Here is an 18994-nt window from a genome sequence, read left to right as displayed (position 1 = left end):
ACCCTGTTATGACAGAGTTCCAGCCTTCCTTTTGCTCAATACTTTACATTAAGATGCTTAAATGCACACCAGGAACTTCAATTTGTGATTTGTGTCATCAAAGATAGCATTTGCACTTCAGAGTTAATTCAGGTGATCATCTCTTTTATTGATGGAAATCCAATCTTCTCGGACAGCTCAGGACCACAGCTAAACATTAATACCCCTTAACATTTAGTTGGTTTTTACATTTTAAGCATTACAATCAAAAGCATGTTAGACACATGAGGACAACTACAGGTCACTGATGTGGAAGGAGAGAGATTAACTAAGGGGTTCTACCCACTCATCACCCACTGGGACTGAGAGGCACCAGGCTCCATCCCTGCATCTGCTCCCGTGAAACAACCCTAAAAGTGCTTATTCATATCAGTCAACTTTAATGATATGATACATAAGTGCCAACTTAGATATGATCCAAATACAAAGAAATGTAAAGGCGTTATGACACATCTAATAACACAAAATACAGTAACTAGTTCAAACACCTCTGGAGAGGACATCCAAAACTAACATTTCTCTATTGTCAGACAAAATATAAGTAGTATTGGATGTCCCACAGCAAAACGTCACCATCCACAAAAGTAATATAGATTGTAACATCGTCTGGAGTAGATTAGGAGTGCAACACGAACACGTACACTTAAATACAGTGAGCTGGCATTTAAGAGAGGACACTTCATAATGACAGCACAACACAAGGATCTGTTTGGGTGGAGCTGAGGCTGCACTGCAGGAGGAGCCCTTTTTTTTTTGAAAGCCACAAGTTTGTTCATTCAGGCGAAAGAGGAGCGTGATTAATAAATGTAATCAAGGAGCTCTGTTAAGATCAGTCTGCCCCACCATCAACCCCACCTAAACATGAGCCAGTATGCGCATGCACACAGAACCAGGATGCATTCACTCATGGGACAGGTTCACTTTTAACGATACAGATAGTTGAATTAATAAATACAGCAGTTTCTGGTTAGGATGAATTCGTCTGAGGCCCTGAAGACTGGTTTGATTAAGAGAATATCAGTGTGAAGGGAATGGAAACAAAGTGGAATTGTAAAGAAGGCTATACTCTATTTTTTTCATCATTGCCTAAATAATAAATTGTTCAAAGTGTGGATTCTGTAATCCTGGATGTGAAAGGCTGTGAGCTGCAGTGGAGTGGGGGGCACTATGAAAGATAGATGAAGGTGAAGAGAGAAAGCATAGCAGACCCGCTGGCTGTTCAAGCCACCAGAACCACACGCATAGTGTTGGTGTAACCAGAGCCTGGACGCCAGCCGGTCAAGACGATGACAACGTCTCCCTCTTTGAAGAAGCCACGGACTTTGCCTGGAAGATAAAATATAAAAATGTAAACCAGACAAGCTTGTATGTTCTCTTAAATTCTGTTTAACATAATGTCTTGGCATCAGTATTCACAGCAGTCGGACATTGTGCACTGCAACAACTGGACCAAGTTCCAAAAGTACTCATATCTTACCCATATCCATTGCAAAGTTGACACGCATGTCGACGTCCTCCGCCCACACGTCGTGAGCAGGCTTGGTGTAGAGCACAGGGAAGATGCCGCGGTACAGGTGAGCTTGGCGAGCTGTCTGAGCGTTACGGCTCACAGCGAGGATGGGGGCACGGGGCCTGTACCTGGAGATCAGGTGGGCGGACCTGCACATGTGCACAGTTACATATTTGATAAGTATCTGTTACAGCACAGATGCACAAACATTCACACCCGTCTTATGACTACAAATAACTTACAACAAAAGGAACATAACAAATTCAGTGCCTAAAGTCATGTTAATGTCAAGTGTGACAAAATCTATTGAGTGTTGGTTTCCAGTCAGAAAGAGGTTCAGTTACCATGGTAGCATGTCGAATAGTTTACTAGAGAATTTCAAAATCTATACATTGATTTGATGTTGATTTATTATATGATTGATATTAAATCTTTTTAAAATCCTGTTATGTCTTTGAGTTCCTTGAAAAGCACTAGACAAATACAATACATAATAATTATTTAAACTAAAGTGTGCCTTTTAACGTCATGCAAGTCATTTCTCTCAATGCTGATAGGCCAACATGTGTATTAACTTCATGCTGTGGGGTTGAACCCTTCCACTCAATCACGAGTTGTCTCGCCATAACAGGTGCAACAACGGACCCTTGAACACAGGGTGTAAATGCCCACATGGTCCTGAGACATCAAATCAGACAAAATTACAGTGAATTATGGGAGTGCAGAAGTCAATGGCGTGATCCAAATGTTCTCTCTTTAACACCAGACTTTGAAGGCACTGGACTTCCCCTCAGAGAAATAACTATGTACCAGTCAGGTTAGTTTAATTTCATATGAAATAGGAGCCTTCCATTTGGAAAGAGAAAGTCCTTGGTAACATTTCACCAAATGTCTCGTTCTTCTTGAAGCATTTTTTTTGCAACCTCCTTGGGTCAAACGTAGTCACAGAGCCAGGTGCTGTTAAGGAGGGAACCCATTATGACTGTGCTACTAACAACCTCCACTTTCATTCTGAAATCTGTTGCTATATCCAGCCACCCTATTTAACAGCACACATACACTCACACACACAATTGAAGGACAGGGGGTACAGATAAGCGCACATTAGGTGTTTTGGGGGAGAAGCGAGAGTGCATGACAGGCCGCCTTGAGTATGGCGACACTTTACTGTCAAGACCAGGATCCTTTCACCTCTTTCCTTCTCTTCCTTACCTCCCAGTCTTGGTGAGAACAATGATGGCACTAGCGCAGCATTTGAAGGATGACTCGACAGCTCCGACAGCTACAGCCTCTGAAGGGTCTCTGGTCAGTTGGGAGTGTCTCCTCAGCTCCTCAAACAGCTGTCTGTGGAAGGTGGCTGCCTCAGCCTCACGTGCAATCTGAGGCCCGAAGGATGGGAGGGAGGGAGGAAGGAAGGAAGAGTGGGGGTGTGGGGGCTGGGGGTTACTCTCAGTCACACGCATAACACCACAGTATCTCGCCAAGTCATTCACACCATTGGGAGACACTGGCAAATGCTGAGTGAGACACCTGGTTGTTTAGATTTGAGGATAATAAGGATATGTCCTTTAAGAAGCTCGGTCAGAGACTTTAGAAAATTATTGAGTTAAAGGTTCAGTGTGTAAGATTTAGGTGAAAGGGATCTATGGCAGGAACTGAATATAAAAGAAACCCAGTGATGTTTTCACTTGTGTGTAATGATATGAATTGTACAAATTGTTGTTTTCTTTACCCAAGAATGGGCCCTTTATATTTAAATATTTTAAATTTACATGTGGAGCGGGTCCCCTCTACAGAGGCCGCAATGTTTTTTTTTTTTTACAGTTGCCCAAACTGGACAAACTAAACACCTTTTGAGTTTTTATGACAACTGAAGGCTTCCACAGGTTCTCTTTCATTATTGGAAGGGGAGGGTGAGGTGAGGAGTATTCAGCTGCAACATGCACCTTCACCATTAGATGTCACTTCATTTTAAACACTGAACCTTTAATGTATAAGAGTCTACATTTTAACACCATTATTTTGCTCTTTAAAAGATGTTCACAGCAAGCTGTCCACTCAAGGTATTTGTCAGGCTCAGTCATGCAGTCAGTCCCTGTCTGGCCCTACTCTGCCTCTCTCCGACTCCTTAAAAGCCGATACGAGTGTCCTCCTTGACCTGCCGGGATCAGATAACCTGCCTACCTTCCGGAGCCTGTGAGCACAATGATCGCGGAGGCTAAGCTCTTAAAGGAGGCCTCGACAGCGCCAATCGCAATGGCCTCAGCGGGGTCTTTGCAGAGCGGAGTGGAACGTCGCAGGTCCTCGAACACCTGCCGGTGGAACATCGCTGCCTCTGCTTCACGAGCAATCTGGCACAAGTGAGGGCAAAATGCATCGAGCAAAGGCAGTCCCACGCCAAAGGTGTAAAAAAAGGAAAATAGGAGGAGATAAAAAAGGGACAGGAACATGGAGAAAGACATTGTTAGTGAGAGACACAAGAAGTTAGAGGTGATCAGATGGGACAGAGGACAGGTTGGACAGTGAAAAGTAGTGGTTAGGTGTGCAGATAGTGGGCGGGGAAACATGTGAACATCAATATTAGAACATATCCAAGAGTCAAATGCTGTGTCTCAATTCACATACTTCCATATTTACACACACAATACTTCCAAGTATTGCAACAATCATTGCACTACAACTACCCAGACGGTGCAGCCAAAGACTTGTAAAATGATCGTCACCTCGCACTGTCAATGGTCACCATCTTGGCTTTGTTTTGGAAAGGGAGGGACCACCATCATGATCGTATTTTCAAACTTATGAATTAAACCTTGTTGACTCTGGTGGCAACATTTTTTCCATATCTAATAACATAGGCCAAACACAAAGCAAATAGATATTATGGCGGCAGAAAATCATGGTCATGTTGAAAATTCTGATCAGAATTTTGGTGAGTACACAACAGTCATGTTTGATTCAGTGCAAATTACAGCGTAGAAATTCACAGACTATAGCAAAGCTGTTCACAGGTTAAATCATGTGAGTGCACTGACTCAAGTAATCGATTTGAGACACAGCACAATTATACAATATATAACAATATAACAGTACAATCTAGAGGTTAAGGTAAAGCTAAAATTAGATTTAAAAAAAGGAACTATATGAAAAATCTAATGGCCACAAATTTAATGAGATCTAAGCATACAAAGGTGAAGAGATGGTTAACAAGAAAAGCAGTAGAAACAAAAGTAAAAGCTTGATAGAAAAAAACAGCTAAGAGACAAAGTAAGTCTATGTTACTTTTTGCACTTTAAATTGTGCTTCACTGTGAGTTGAGAAACAACCATAGACTGGAAGTGAGACATGCAACAAACAAAGGGAGGAGGCTGTAGAAATGCTGAGTCATTCTTGCATCTGCAGAGCAATGCAGACTGAGTGTAGCCGAGGGCAGTGGAGGTTATCCAAGAAAGAACCGAACAATGGAGGACATGCACGGCAGCATTAGCTGCATTATCCGTCTATAGTAATCATGCATAATTATTGGTAGTGGTGCAACCGTACAACCATTTCTGAAGAACGTTCATACTTTTGCTCTTTTAAATGGTGTTTTAACTTCTCTGGACTAAAAAAACAAAAGTAGTCAGGGGTGACTTATGTGCACTGTAAATACCCGTTGACAAAAAAAGTCTAGATGACTTTAGGGGTTATTATCGCACACTAAGAAATGGTAAAGAAGGGCAGCCACAGTGACTTTGTTAGATAAAGAGGTGCAGGCATTCACTTCAGTTCAGGTAGACTCTGACATTCTAACATGTCATTAATTTAAGATTCACTTATTTCTGTGTCCCTCCTCTGTGGCAGTTAAGAGTTAAAACAATAGTTTGGAAATCATGTGCAAGACCAATTTTCTAAAAACCATGCAATATTGTGTAAACATAATCAATAGGTGCTTATGAAATGACCACAATATTTACTGTTGTTATATATGTATTTAATAAACATTAACTCACCATGTGCTGGGTGCGTACTGCCTCCAGAGGGTAGTCACCCTTGGCGGTCTCTCCACTCAACATGATGCAGTCGGCTCCGTCCAGCACAGCATTTGCTACGTCACTGCCCTCAGCACGGGTCGGTCTGGGCTTCTTGATCATGCTCTCCAACATCTGAGTGGTGATCATGTGAGGGGTTCCAAAGATAAACCACAACATAACAGCGTTTGATATTAACATAGGAAAGAAAAGCAGTTTTGTTTTACCAAGATAATAAAAACACTGTTCTTCTTCATTATTAAATTCAATTATGAATACACCTCCTGAAAATATAAGAAACGCAGGATGTAATTTGCTGTTTCTCTGACCTGAGTGGCACATGTGATGGGTTTGCCAGCTCTGTTGCAGCGACCAATCATCATCTTTTGGGCGAGGAAGACTTTTTCTGTTGGAATCTCAATACCCAGGTCACCACGGGCAACCATGATGCCATCACTGGCCTCCATGATCTCATCAAATCTGTGCAAAACACATTACATAAAATTTTTATTTACCAATTAAACCAAATTAAATCAGTGCTAAAAGTACTCCTGTCACTAATTATGGATTTTAAGAGTTTGGGTACATAAAACACAATTAAACTTATAACAGATACAACTTTAAAATAAGACACAAAACTGCAATTATAGCACAAATCATACATGAAATGAACAATAGACCTGAATTAATGGACCCACACATGAAACAAAGAAAAGATGAAGATATTTCATCCACACCTGCGTACACCCTCGTGGTTCTCCAACTTGCTGATGATCTTGATGTCTTTGCCTTTCTCTCCGAGCACGGCCCTGACAGCATGTACGTCTGCTGCTTTGCGGATGAAGGAGGCGAACACCATGTCAACTCCCTGCGCCAAACCGAACTGCAGATCCTGTATGTCCTTCTCTGAAACAGCAGGCAAGTCTACAGCAGCACCGGGGAGGTTCACTCCCTTCTTGCTGCCCAGGGTGCCACCGTTCTCAATCTCACACATGAGGAAATCAGAGCCTGGCGACAAACAACAAATATTAATGAGCTCAAGACTTTTGTTTGGGCAACACCAGTGTTTTCTTAACCTTCTATTGGCTCTAAAGAGATTTTATGGGGCAAACCTTATTTACTGTAAGTGTATGCCTCTCCTGTACTCACCAATCTCCTTAACCTGCAGGGACATAAGTCCATCGTCAATGTAGATCTTGCTGCCAATTTCCACCACGTTAGTAATATTCTTGTAGTCAAGCCAGAGAATTTCATCACTGCAGTTGTCCTGGTAGGTATCATCCAAAGTAATCTTGATCATTTTGCCCTTCAGTAGCTCCACCTCTTCTGTGCCGCTCTGTCACATCATCAAAACACAGTTTTACTGATCAGTATTGTTGAGAATTGTTGAGTCATTGTAGAGAAGCATTGTTTCGTTTTGGGGTTAAAGAGTGACAAGAAGTGATGGACTCACTCCTTTGATGAGGCCAGTCCTGATCTCTGGACCCTTGGTGTCCAGGGCAATACCAATAGGCCTGTACTGGATGCTGCCAGGCTCGAAGCTCTCACATGCTTCACGCACGTTCTTGATTGTCTGTGCGTGGTACTGCAGGAGGGAAGAGAGTAACACATTTAAAATATCTCCAGAAGAAATTCTAAGCATGATATTGATTTACTACCCTCTAAAGGACACAGACTTTGTTGGTGTGAGAGTTATACCAGTAACCTTAAGATTATACTCAGCAAACAACTATATTCCACTGTAAATATAAAAGGTATGCCTGACATCTCAGTCATAAAAATGAGTCATACTGTCACAGCACCACGAGGGCTCATATCTTTCTTCCTCCTACACGAATAAACTGTTGTGTAACTGAACTTTTAAGTTAGAATGACTTGCAAATTAAGTGTCATTCTAGGATAGTCCATATGAGACAGTAGCACGTCAAGTATAAATATATTGGTCCAGAACGTCATCACACTTTGTTCCAGTGGAACCTGCAACACCACTGCAGACATTGCAAGTGTATATGGCAAGTTCATTATCTGAGGTTGATCTCACACTGAGACTGAACAGTTTACATAAAACAATATACAACAACAAATAAACAGACTCTGACGAACAAAAGTTCAATTTTAAAAGTATTAAAGAAACATTGTGAATTCTGCTGCCAAGTGCAATCTGGCTAAATGAGAATCTTGTCATATAAATGATGCAGCCATCTTCTCCTGTCAGTGCAGGCTAATGAACACATGGCACGATGTTTGTGACTTTGAAGACAGCTGTCCACTGCACTTGGCTTATGCTGCCCACCTGGGTAACCAGAGCTTTCAGTAATAACTTAAGTGGCAGTTAATTACGTTGGCTGCCTTTCACATTGGCAACACCCCAAACTTACACTGACTTTACTTAAATTGAAAAAAACTGAATGGTCTTTAGAGCAGGTGACTGTTACACAAACTTAACATGTGCGTATAGGTCCACGTCAATACATTTAGAATTCATTCCCTACATTATGTAAACTGAAAATTGAGTAACTGTTCATCTGCATTTAGTTTCGCTCAATAAAAATGCTGGTTTAAGAAACGAGACTTCCTGGATTTGCAACATAAGCTACTTTCCGCTTCCCACTTTGGCTGAAAGTGGTGACCTTGGTGCAGGTTAGTGTACACAAACACTTCCAGAATCCAGGCATGCTACCTGCTGAGCAGATAAAGGCAGGGCACAAGGCTACAGGTGACTTATTTATAGTCAAAGCCAACGAAGCTCTGGATTCTTCTGCTTTACTACAGTGTGTAGAATTTAGTGATATTTATATTTATATGAGTGATGAAATTGCATGTTGCAGCTGAATACCCCTCACCTCACCCTCCCCTTCCCTTCCAAACATGAAAAAGAACCTGTGGTAGCTTCACTTGTCATAAAAACTCAAAAGTTATTTAGTTTGTCCAGTCTGGACTACTCTAAAAAACATGGCAGCCTCCGTAGAGAGGACCCCCTCCATGTAAATATAAAGTATTTAAATATAAAGGGCCTTTTCTTGGGTAAAGAAAACTACAATTCATACAATTTAGATGAAACAAATGAGTGAAAACATCATGAGGATTATTCTACATTAAATCTCTGCCAATAGTTCCCTTTCACCTAAATCTTACACACTGACCTTTAAGTGTGACATTTATGTGGAGAGAAATATTTAAAAATTTAAAGAAAAAATGTTTTATATGAGCATCTTGCTTCATCTCAATAGACAAGATAATTAACTGTGAATTGTTCCAATAGGTTTAAATGGACCCATTTCTCATACATTAGATAATCTTTATAAGATGTTGGCCTGCTGGCAATAACTCAGATTTTTAGAAGCTAGCACTACTATATTTCCCCATTAATGGTGGGTGGACTCCTTCTTCAAGAGTCGAGCTGATTACAGCTTACAATGAGTTATATGTTTTTTTAACTGTGAGCTTTGTTGATCTTCTACTTTCAACATAGTTATTTGGAGCAAAGAGTTGACAAACCAGTGTGAAAATCGAAATAAAAATAGACAAGAGAAAGCAAAGATAACCAAACCAACCGACCAATGGATTTTGTTGATAGAACCACGCGTGATGCAAATGATCAGATCACTTTAAACGTGACTTTTTAATAGTCTGACTTTTGGCTGAGCCTGATCTAACTCATTCACACAGTGGAGAAAGCAGTGACCCACCTCATGTGTGCCATGTGAGAAGTTCAAGCGAGCAATGTTCATTCCAGACTTGATCATTTCCTTCAGGGTATCCACTGAACGAGAGGCTGGTCCTGCAGCAGTCATTGAAAGGAAAGGGTTGAAATTTATGTTGCATAATTCCTCTCTCAATAGATCAACACATTTTATTGTGCACTAAAACTGAGGTGCATTGTTTCATTTTCATGTGAACAAAGTAGATTCTATTTATATATTAATCATGTACTATTGCAAAAGGTTACCAGGGTTTCCCGCAGCACTTTATAGTTAAGGCGGCCGCCTTGACAACAACGGCCCCCCGCCTTGACTACGTCCCCCCGAAAATAAATAAATAAATAAATATTCTGCATCCCTGCATGCATAGACAGTAGGTTAAAATAAGGCCGCATCGCAATGAGGCGGAATAGCGGCATCTGTAGGTTAAATATGTTAAGCCATCTATCATCTGCTGTAACTGCGTGGCAAGGCCAACATTTCTTTTTTATCGGGAAAGAAGCTAAATCCGACAACCGGATAGCATGCCTGTCGCCGTCGTGGGAACTACAGTGCCACGCCCCCCCTGTCATTAATAATGATGGTCTATTAATGGAACAGAATAATTGTGATGATCATTTTCTGTATCTGCAGCAATCTCATGTCTCAACAACTGAACTGTCAAGCAATGGTCAAAATGTTTCTTTAAATGTTTGAATAACCTTTCATTGAATCTGCTTTTAATGTGTTCTCTTGAGAAATGTACAGCATCAATAACATGCAAAGGAAGGAGTGTTTCCTTGTGTTTGAATTAAAATACATGTTTGTCTGTCTTGAAACGTGAAGACCAAGAACGAATACCAACCAATGGTGCAGATGATGCCAGTGTTGCGTGCAGTGGTGGGCTCAGAGTCGATGTCCAGCAGGCACAAGTGTTCCAGGAAAGTGTCGGCCGTGGCAGCGTTGAGCTGCTGTGTCTGGATGAAGGCAGAGCCCATGTCTTGAGACTTTGACTGAGGCATGGTGATTGGTGGTGCAGCTGAAGAAGTCCTGCCACAGAAATGGAGACAAATACACAGTACAGGTCAGTGAGAGCGTTCTTCTGTAAACCCCAGTCTGCTCAACTCTTTTTTTAATAGCTGCTTTCCAAGCTCATAAACTGAATTAGATTTTAAAAGACAGAATGGGACCTTTGGTCATTGGATAGTTATATGCATTGGGTGACTGTTAGATTACAGCAATTGTCACAACTAAACTGCCTTTGGCCAACAGTTGGATTAAACTTCGCACTGAGCATAACTTTGTATAGCCTAACAGACTGAAGCCTAAAAATCAGAGCAATGTCAACACTGCACTTTGTTTGTCTGGTACAAATCAGTCAATACCCCTTGTTTTAATTTTAATGGATTTTTACCACACAAGGTACAAATCCAAGTGGACCAAAATGCATGACTACAATCCATGTGAGAACTCTCTGCTTACGGGGAAAAAACATTGTGTGATTTAACTGGATGGGAAAGTGCAGCTGTGACAACACCTTTAGAAAACCTGCCCTGCCATGTGTCCTTAGTAACATACTGTACCTCATGCTGCTTTGTAGCTGAGCTTGGTGTAGTGAAATGAACTAGGAATGTCCTTGTGGGAATCAATTAATTATTTTGCTTGCTGACAATCCAGCACAGTACAACCACGAGATGACTGTTATTGAATTTAAAGCTGCATATGTGTCAGCTACAAAGGTCATGATAAGGATTCTGATCAGTAATCACTGCAATTCTAATGATGGGTCTTTCTGAGATACTTTTAATAAAACTGTCTTTTGTTACTATTTTAGCTTTTGGGTACTTTTACTCAACCAATAGTAAAAACTAGGGTTGGGCAATGAACTGAAAATGTATCCAAACTGACATTTTTAACCTCCAACTGACCTAATCTTGCTTATTGATCTTGTGATTAATGTGGTTAATACTTTCCCCAATGCATGCATTCACAAACAATCAGGTTTCCACTATGTTTATTTTGTCCCCGCTGCTCTGCGCTCACTTTTCACGTCAACAACAAACACCAACACTAATCGGAAGTTACTAAGACACATAGAGGATTTGAGGTTTACTTTGTGTTTTGTGAGTGATAGGGAGTGTTAAATCATTATCGAAGTATAAGTTTGATGATATCAAGTCATATCGCCCAGCCCTAGTTTATAGTGAAAGTAAATTCTTGTGATACCTGAGGATAAGGAAAAAACACTCAAGCCCTTTCATGTAGCTGTGAGACATTCACTTTGACACATGTAGGAGGCTAATACTTAAGCACAAAACACAGCCTTCAAATGCTAAACCGAGTAGATTGGAATATACCCTCCTGAGCTGTGACACGATATAGTACATTATGTCCCCGCACCCACTGCTAACTGAGTCACCCATGGCAACGACACTATCACCAAGCTGATCAACAGGGCTAGGATTGCTGGATCTTTGCACTCTTATCTAGCAAGAAAAGCAAAAAAATAAAGTACATTGCATAAAACATGTCAGCATCCTGAAATAATGAACTGCTCAGTACTTCAGTGCTGTCATGAGCACGGATGTTTGACTTGTCTCAGAGACGTTCTTTTCTCGCTCAGACTAACATTGACAGAATTATCTGAAACAATGTATAGGCATGCCATCAAGACATGTTTGAACAAACCAACAAAGTAGGTGTATTTGAGCAGGGTGAAGTATTGCTAATCTACCATGATGAGGAATAAAGCCTCTATTTGTGCTCTGGTTGCTGTGGTTACATAAGTACACCAGAGTGAGGAGAAAATGCTTAACTGCAAAGGCTAAAATGAGAGCAGGAAGACGCTTGCATCTGTGGTTGGAGCATCTGCAAGTGAGGACACATTCTGACTGAACAACCAAATTTATTCTCTTTAAGGAAAATCTGTTGCATCCTCTTCCTCATCACGTCCCAATTACGAATGGTGGGGGATTCCAGGCACAGCCAATATATCAACAGGCTCCTTTGACTGCAGCCACTGACTGATGATGTAACATCTGAGTCAATGGGGAGACCACTGCCAGACCAGTGCTGTACGTGAGCCCTGTCACATCCCCATTAATCCAACACACAACCAAGAAGCAGGCCTCAGGCTAGACTGAACCACAGAGAAAGACTGCAGAGGGGAGAAAATAGTCAGAAATACTGGCACAGTAGGATGCAGGGTGTGTGTGTGGGTGTGTGTGTGTGTGTGTGTGTGTGTGTGTGTGTGTGTGTGTGTGTGTGTGTGTGTGTGTGTGTGTGTGTGTGTGTGTGTGTGTGTGTGTGTGTGTGTCCTGGGGGGGGGGGGGGGGGGGTTCAGTTTAGCCTTTACAAACACTAACATTTTAGTTTTTAACTTAACAGTAAAAACCAACTATCGAGGCATATTAAATGCTGGTATTTTGTAAAATACCTTTGTTAACTTCCAGATATCATGCACCTTACATTTAAATGTAATTCGAAGGGCAGTGCAATACTGGCAGTTGCTATTGCAAAACTAAAAGGGGAACTCTGTCTTAAGCGTGAAAGGCAGAGATTACGTTTCCGGCAGTGCTACCGACAATTTGCTATGCTACTTGACCACTGTGTGAGGACTACAAACAAGTCACTGGCCCAAATAATATATATAGATAGTGGTTTGCACACTAGTTGTACCACAGACTGGCTGTTGCGAATGTCACTGGTGCTGTGACGTTTAAACTATGTTTTTTATGACAACCAAAGTAGCTTAATGTTTAATAATTAAAATCATCCTCACCAAAACTGCTCAACCCTCTTTTTTTTTTTTCACCTTTCCAATTTGAATCATTATTTTCATGCATTTACAGTCAGACTTACTAAATGATTACTTTCTGTTATGTGCTGTTTTGTGTTTAAACCATTTCTCTTCTGCACATCTTTCATGGAGCATACATCAAAACGTTAACGTATGTCTTTGCATTACTGTCTTGAGGTAGGGATCAAATTTCATTACCAAAGACAAGTCATAGCCTGCATTTAAACAGTTGACTGCGATGACTTTTCATGACCAACTAAAGCTCAAAAACACCTTGCATCCTGAAACGAGGTGATATTTGTGGAACCATCAGAGGGAACACCAAAGAAAATGAAACATCAGAAAGTCAGGTGGAGACTCTCTAAGTGCAGTCATGTCTTGGACTACCCGATTTTATGGAAAGACAAAATAATCTCATTGACCTAAATGACTCACTGACCCCAGACAGCCAGTGAGCAACCGCCACAGGCTAACAGCCATAGTAACCCTGACACAGATGCAGACACAGGGCTAACTTTAGAGCTGGCTGCCAATAATCCCCTCCAATCCCCTCCCAACACATCTACTTTTGTAACATACTCTCAGTAACTATCTCATATAATAAGCCTGTACAATCATTAGCAGCAACAGAAGCATTGCTGTCAGGGTGTCGTGACATTTACTATTATCTGCTTTAGATGATAGTGACCTAACATTGGGCTTATCCATGTTGGCTCACAGAGACAGTATAATATCAGTCATATTCAAGGCACCACATGCAGGTTGGACTACATACCAACAGTAGATCTTCCGGTTCCTTCTAGGGAAAAATAGGCAAGTTACAACCAGTGACCTCCACAACAAGCCCAGTGTCTTGGAACTTGCAGTGCCAACTATCGCACCACTCCCAGCAACAGCAGTCCAAGCAGAAATGGCTACTGCAGTGCGCATGTTTGACACTTTCAGGAGCTCAAGAGTAAATCCCTTCAATGAGGATAAAGGAGATGGAGCGTGCCTGCTGTGAGAAGACACTCACCATGACCTGATACAACGGACATACATGAGACTTCCACCACGACGCACCAGAGTAGTGAAGCTCCAATGTTACAAGCAGCCAAGGTCACAAAACACTCAAGGCCTAAAAACAGAGCCCTGACTAATAATAACACACAGCACGCAGAGTCTGTTTGTAGAAATCCAATACTCAGAGTGTATGGTGGTATTTAGGGTATGTAGGCCTGTAAACACAAACGTTGCATACTGTATGGAATTAAGTGCATGAATAGTGTAGAATGCTGTGCAGTGTGCACATATGAAGCATTTAAAAACACATGCTAAATCATTTGGCATAATTTTCAACTGCATTGCGCTATGACTGAGTTCATAGAGTTTGTCACTGCAGTGTGTAGTGGCAAAGAAAACCCATGATTGGTAGTGTTCCAACCTGTGACTCTGCATAGCATTAGCCATTACACTTGCATATTGGGAAACAGTGCATGGGTGCAGTGCCAGCTGCAAAATACATAATCTACGACGCTAACCACTGGTTGTACTACATTGGAACTTGTTTAACAACAACAGCAGGCCAAGGATAATTACACCAAAATAGAAAGTATAGTGTTGCCAGCTGATGTAGCTAATGGGAGTTCCTTGTCATCTTTGCAAATAACCAGGTACTTACAAGAGTGTCTCTTCAAGAAGACTAACATCAACAGTTTAAAATTATAACCAAATTAAAAATATACTTACATGCTGTGTGTTTTACAAGCATCTCAAATGTCTGGAGGAACTAGTGCCAGCAGTATGGACTTGCAAATATAAGTTATAAGACTCATAAGTACAATGGGATTTGATATGAAATCTGGGTATGGGGGCACTTTATAAGCCTTATAAGTCTCAAGATAAATAACTAGATCTGCTCTCAGTCAACAGCCTGCATTAGACAGACACTGTGATTTCCCCTTTGTTAAGCTCATCACTTAAATTCACCACTTGATACTGTGACCTGACTGGTTCCATGAGAGAAGGACTCCATTACCAACAGTGCCAACCCGCAGTGAGGCCTGGACGAAGAATTGACAAGTGTCGCCTGAACTTTTGTTATGCACAAAACAATGATTAGACCCTACATAACAAAGCATGTCAGGGCTATCCTGCAGGTCCAGTGCATATATTACACATATAACAGTGGATCTGTTTGACAAAGGATTTGACATTTTTTATACAAAGCCCTGCCACTTTCCTTTCAGCTGTTTTGGAAAGAAAATGGCAGACAGATGATTGTAATCACATAAAAAGTACAACACATAGAGAGCTGTAACTCAAGTATTTGCTACCTATACAGGCGTAGTGATATGTGCCCTGCATCTCTTATATCCAGTGTGATCCAGGCCTATATTCTCTGAGGTACCACTGCAGCATGACACTGCAGAGAAGCTGCTCGGGCAACAAAATGACATTAATCACAGGATGGTTACGTACTGCAACACAAAGAGGTTACGGTGCGATTAAAGTGTTCCAGAGGAAATGTTGCAGGATGATCAATCAGAGAATGAACACGATACTTTAATGTCGTGACTCAACCTGTCATGTGAATGAATATGACGATAACACGCAGCTGATAAAAGACTCATTGCATCTGGTGAATCCATGTCATCGGTTTTGTTGCCAGTGAGCTGTGTGTGATGTATAGATTTGATAATGGTGACCCATGCAGCACAGGCGATGCACCAAAGATCACGTTCTCATCCTGCGTCACATTTTCCTGATCTCCAGGCATCACGGTGACGGACCAATGGGAGGCCGAGAACGCAGAGCAGCCACACCCACATCTGGAGGCAACAGGAAGCGATTCTGCAGCTCTACGTCCTCCACACATCACAGGAATCCGCGTTGTTTCAAACATAGACGCTGCGTCTTAGAATAAAACTACCACCTGACGTGTTGTAGCTGTGGGGACAGTATGAGCTGCCCTGCGCTTCATCTAGTCCAGCCGTCCCTTAGCTGCACTTTAAGCTAACAACGTCGTTTCACACATCCTCAGCCAATATAACACGACTTATCTTCAATAACTATAAACGTCCAAGTGTTCCGCCATTTTAACAAACGACTTCCATTAAAAGTTGAGTGGAAATAAGTCGCAGTGACTCGCACATTCGCGAACTTACACAACTCGCAGGATGCAGAGGAGATAAAAGTGGCTGAAGGCGGTGAAGTGACCGTGTCCTGTGGGTCGAGCGGTGAAGTGACCGTGTGTGTGTGTGTGTGTGTGTGTGTGTGTGCTGAGAGAGCTGAGGACTCGGACCTTACCTCACTGTCAGACCCTCGTGGAAAGATGAAGCCGCTGTGAGAGACGCTCAAGGTGATCTTCCTGCTCCTCACTCCGCCGAACTACTTTCTAGGGATGCTGAGACATATCCATCCGAGGCCATATATGTAAAAGTAAAGGAACACGCCGCCTCGATATATTCCAGTCAGCTTCCTATCTCTTTGACAGATCACACACGTGCGGATTTTCCGCTTTATGCGATGGGAAAGTCAGAAAATAGGGGTTAAACTGTAAAACAGCGCGGAAGGATACGCGGAAACATGGAAGTGCTTTGTAAAGTTAGGCAGCCAATCAGGGCGCTTGAACGCATCAGTGGCTCGTGGGGTGAGACATGTGACCGCTGGAGTCTGAGACACGCGCTGCTGAAGCAGGAACATGATGTTATTATTTCACTTCACGATCACATGGGGCCACTGAGCATGAAATGCATCATGGGAAACATCATCAGACTGTCAGGTACACTCTGACACGCACGCTGCTGAAGACGTTGTTTGCTTTTCCATGGAGCCTGGTACGAGACCACACTAAAACACGTCAGACTGTCTCCACAGGACGAGCAGCTCTCAGCCGCTCAATGGATGCCTGACTCATGCTTCTCTGAGGATTCACCCCCCCCCCTCCTCACGTGCTGCTACTTCTCCACTGCAGTGTTTGAGCCAATACTCCCATCTAGTGTTGAAAAATGATCCAGCAGTCGTTAGATGCTTTTCAGTGATTTGCGTTGTATTGCTCAAGTACATAGATTATTGGGGAAAATATGAAATATATAGATATTAGATATTCTTATTTATATTTTAAATTAAATACTAAACAATACAATAAAACTCTAACTATATTTACAATTCCTATTCCACATCATTAGTCCTAGTATAAGTAGTAGTAGGAGGAGTATTATAAATTACAAAATATTATATTTTCAGCACACAGCCAATCTTGTGTAAATACATCACTGTGCGAATCACAAATACAGCTACCATTAGCAGCACTATACCACTACTCTTAGTATGTTTAATTATTCTATTAAAATAATATATTTTTTAGATAAGATAAGAGAGTATGAGATAAGGTAGTCCTGTATTAGTTCCACCATGGGTAAATTAACCATGTTATAGCAGCATAAAACAGATTGTGACATATTTGGTAAAGGTAATAAATAAGTAAAACACATAAGGACAGATATAACAGACTATAACAGATTGAAATGTGAAACAAAATACACATCAATGACATTGAAATTGCACAGAAAATTATTATTGCCCAATTAAGTTGTGTGATATAGATGTGAGGTTCATGTGGCCTAGTGGGAGCCGTGCTGATTGTACAATTTAACAGCAGCAGGAAGGAACAACAGTGGACAATGGAGAGAACATTTGAAAATGGAGAGGAACTTTGTTGGATGTACATGAATGTACTGTTCACTCTTGTCATGTGCTCCTGTGTTAATGACAGAAAATAACATGATTTATTTGTCCAGTGTTTGTCCAGTGTACAATATACAGCTCTGTCATATATGCTCCCCAGGGTGATTCATTCTTTTGTGATAACCAGCTCTGCCAAAGAAGATGGCACAGGTCCTTGACACCAAAACAAATACTCAAAATATCTCAACCATAGTGACATTCAAATCTTAATATTCAGTCTCCAGATAGAGGTCAGACAAATCAATCTGGCAAAGATGCTCTTGGAAGTACGATTACACTGCAAGGATTTAGTTCTCTGGACTCGCTGTGACGTATGGCAAGGTCACATTCTACACTTCGTCCATGTCACCTCCCATCCCAGTCCCATGTTGCTCTCACCTGTTCACAGCTGTGTTGGTATTAGCACTGCTGCTTCCACTGCCCATGTTGCTGTCTCACTGGCTGCTGGCAGCCTCTGTCTTTCCTCTCACCTCCAGTCAACCTGGGGCCAGTGGGACACACCTGTTCAGGTGAGGGGCAGATCTACCAACCAGTCAGCCTGTCCATAGGTTGAGCCCCTGGCTGTCAGTCAGCATTAATGGCTGCTAACCTCTTCGCTACCAGCTACTGTGGGAATATCCTCAGATAAATCTCAGAGGATGAGACAGGATGCCCTAATTCTTCTGAATGTATTTTTACTACACCAGTCCAACTGCTGTTAGCAATACAATTTGAATATTAGGGCCAAAAGAAGAGAGACACAAATGTGAAGACAGAAGAAGACAGCACAGAAACTTGGTGGTGGGATATCCTAAATCAGCCTTTACAATTTAGGATTACTGTTACAGTGCAAATAAAAGAGTCAGAATTCCATTTGTCTGGCTGGTTCTCAAGTATCGAGCATTAAGTAAAAGCTAAAATGTGTCACTTAGTCAACTTGGTTGACTGAATCATATAGACAACTGTTGACTGACTGAATGTATTTTTCTATAAAAGAAGAGCAATGTTTTCATTTTAGAATTCCTGAATTGCTCACTGTATTATATGCATCTCTAAGGAGGTGTGGTCAGGATAGTTCCAGTTATTGCACAGATTTAGCCTAATCATATGCAAAACATACTCAACAGTATGGCTTGGCTTATGAGGCAAACATGGCATGATGTCAGACTGTTTCCCCCAATGAATATTCAACCATCAGTGTCAGCTTCCTTTTTGTTTGGAAGATCTGTTCATGCGAACCTGTCTGCAG

At 41.6% G+C, this 18994-nt stretch overlaps 1 protein-coding gene across 8 annotated transcripts; it reads right to left on the bottom strand.

The window, feature by feature from the left end:
• Positions 1-127: 127 nt before the first annotated feature.
• Positions 128-18206, bottom strand: pkma (pyruvate kinase M1/2a). Of its 8 annotated transcripts, none has more exons than XR_011239754.1 (11): positions 13814-13983; positions 10105-10289; positions 9249-9340; positions 7013-7144; positions 6709-6895; positions 6297-6567; positions 5889-6039; positions 5542-5694; positions 2762-3900; positions 1517-1698; positions 128-1365 (listed from the first exon to the last, which is right to left on the bottom strand). XR_011239754.1 is itself a non-coding variant. In XM_069517625.1 (11 exons), exons 1-11 carry the CDS (start codon positions 18189-18191, stop codon positions 1259-1261), a joined length of 1674 nt encoding a protein of 557 aa, XP_069373726.1. In that variant the 5' UTR covers positions 18192-18206; the 3' UTR covers positions 128-1258. The 8 variants fall into 8 exon arrangements, 7 of the variants coding, with proteins under 7 accessions (XP_069373726.1, XP_019935569.1, XP_019935570.1 ...); XM_069517625.1 differs by lacking the exon at positions 13814-13983 and adding an exon at positions 18145-18206 and having other exon boundaries at positions 3734-3900; XM_020080010.2 differs by lacking the exon at positions 13814-13983 and adding an exon at positions 16327-16699 and having other exon boundaries at positions 3734-3900.
• Between the last annotated feature and the right edge of the window lie 788 nt (positions 18207-18994).

Source organism: Paralichthys olivaceus, chromosome 1 (assembly GCF_024713975.1).
Source record: "Paralichthys olivaceus isolate ysfri-2021 chromosome 1, ASM2471397v2, whole genome shotgun sequence".
NCBI lineage: Eukaryota > Metazoa > Chordata > Actinopteri > Pleuronectiformes > Paralichthyidae > Paralichthys > Paralichthys olivaceus.
The sequence above is the reverse complement of the archived record's forward strand: the minus strand, read 5'-3'. Positions and strand labels throughout refer to the sequence as shown.

Coding starts and splice junctions, on each gene's coding strand:
- pkma (XM_069517523.1), bottom strand. CDS start 13,968: ATGCGCACTGCAGTAGCCATTTCTGCTTGGACTGCTGTTGCTGGGAGT. Junction 1,699..3,733: donor GTGCTCACAGGCTCCGGAAG/GTAGGCAGGTTA, acceptor GCACATGTGCAG/GTCCGCCCACCTGATCTCCA. Junction 1,366..1,516: donor CAACTTTGCAATGGATATGG/GTAAGATATGAG, acceptor TTTATCTTCCAG/GCAAAGTCCGTGGCTTCTTC.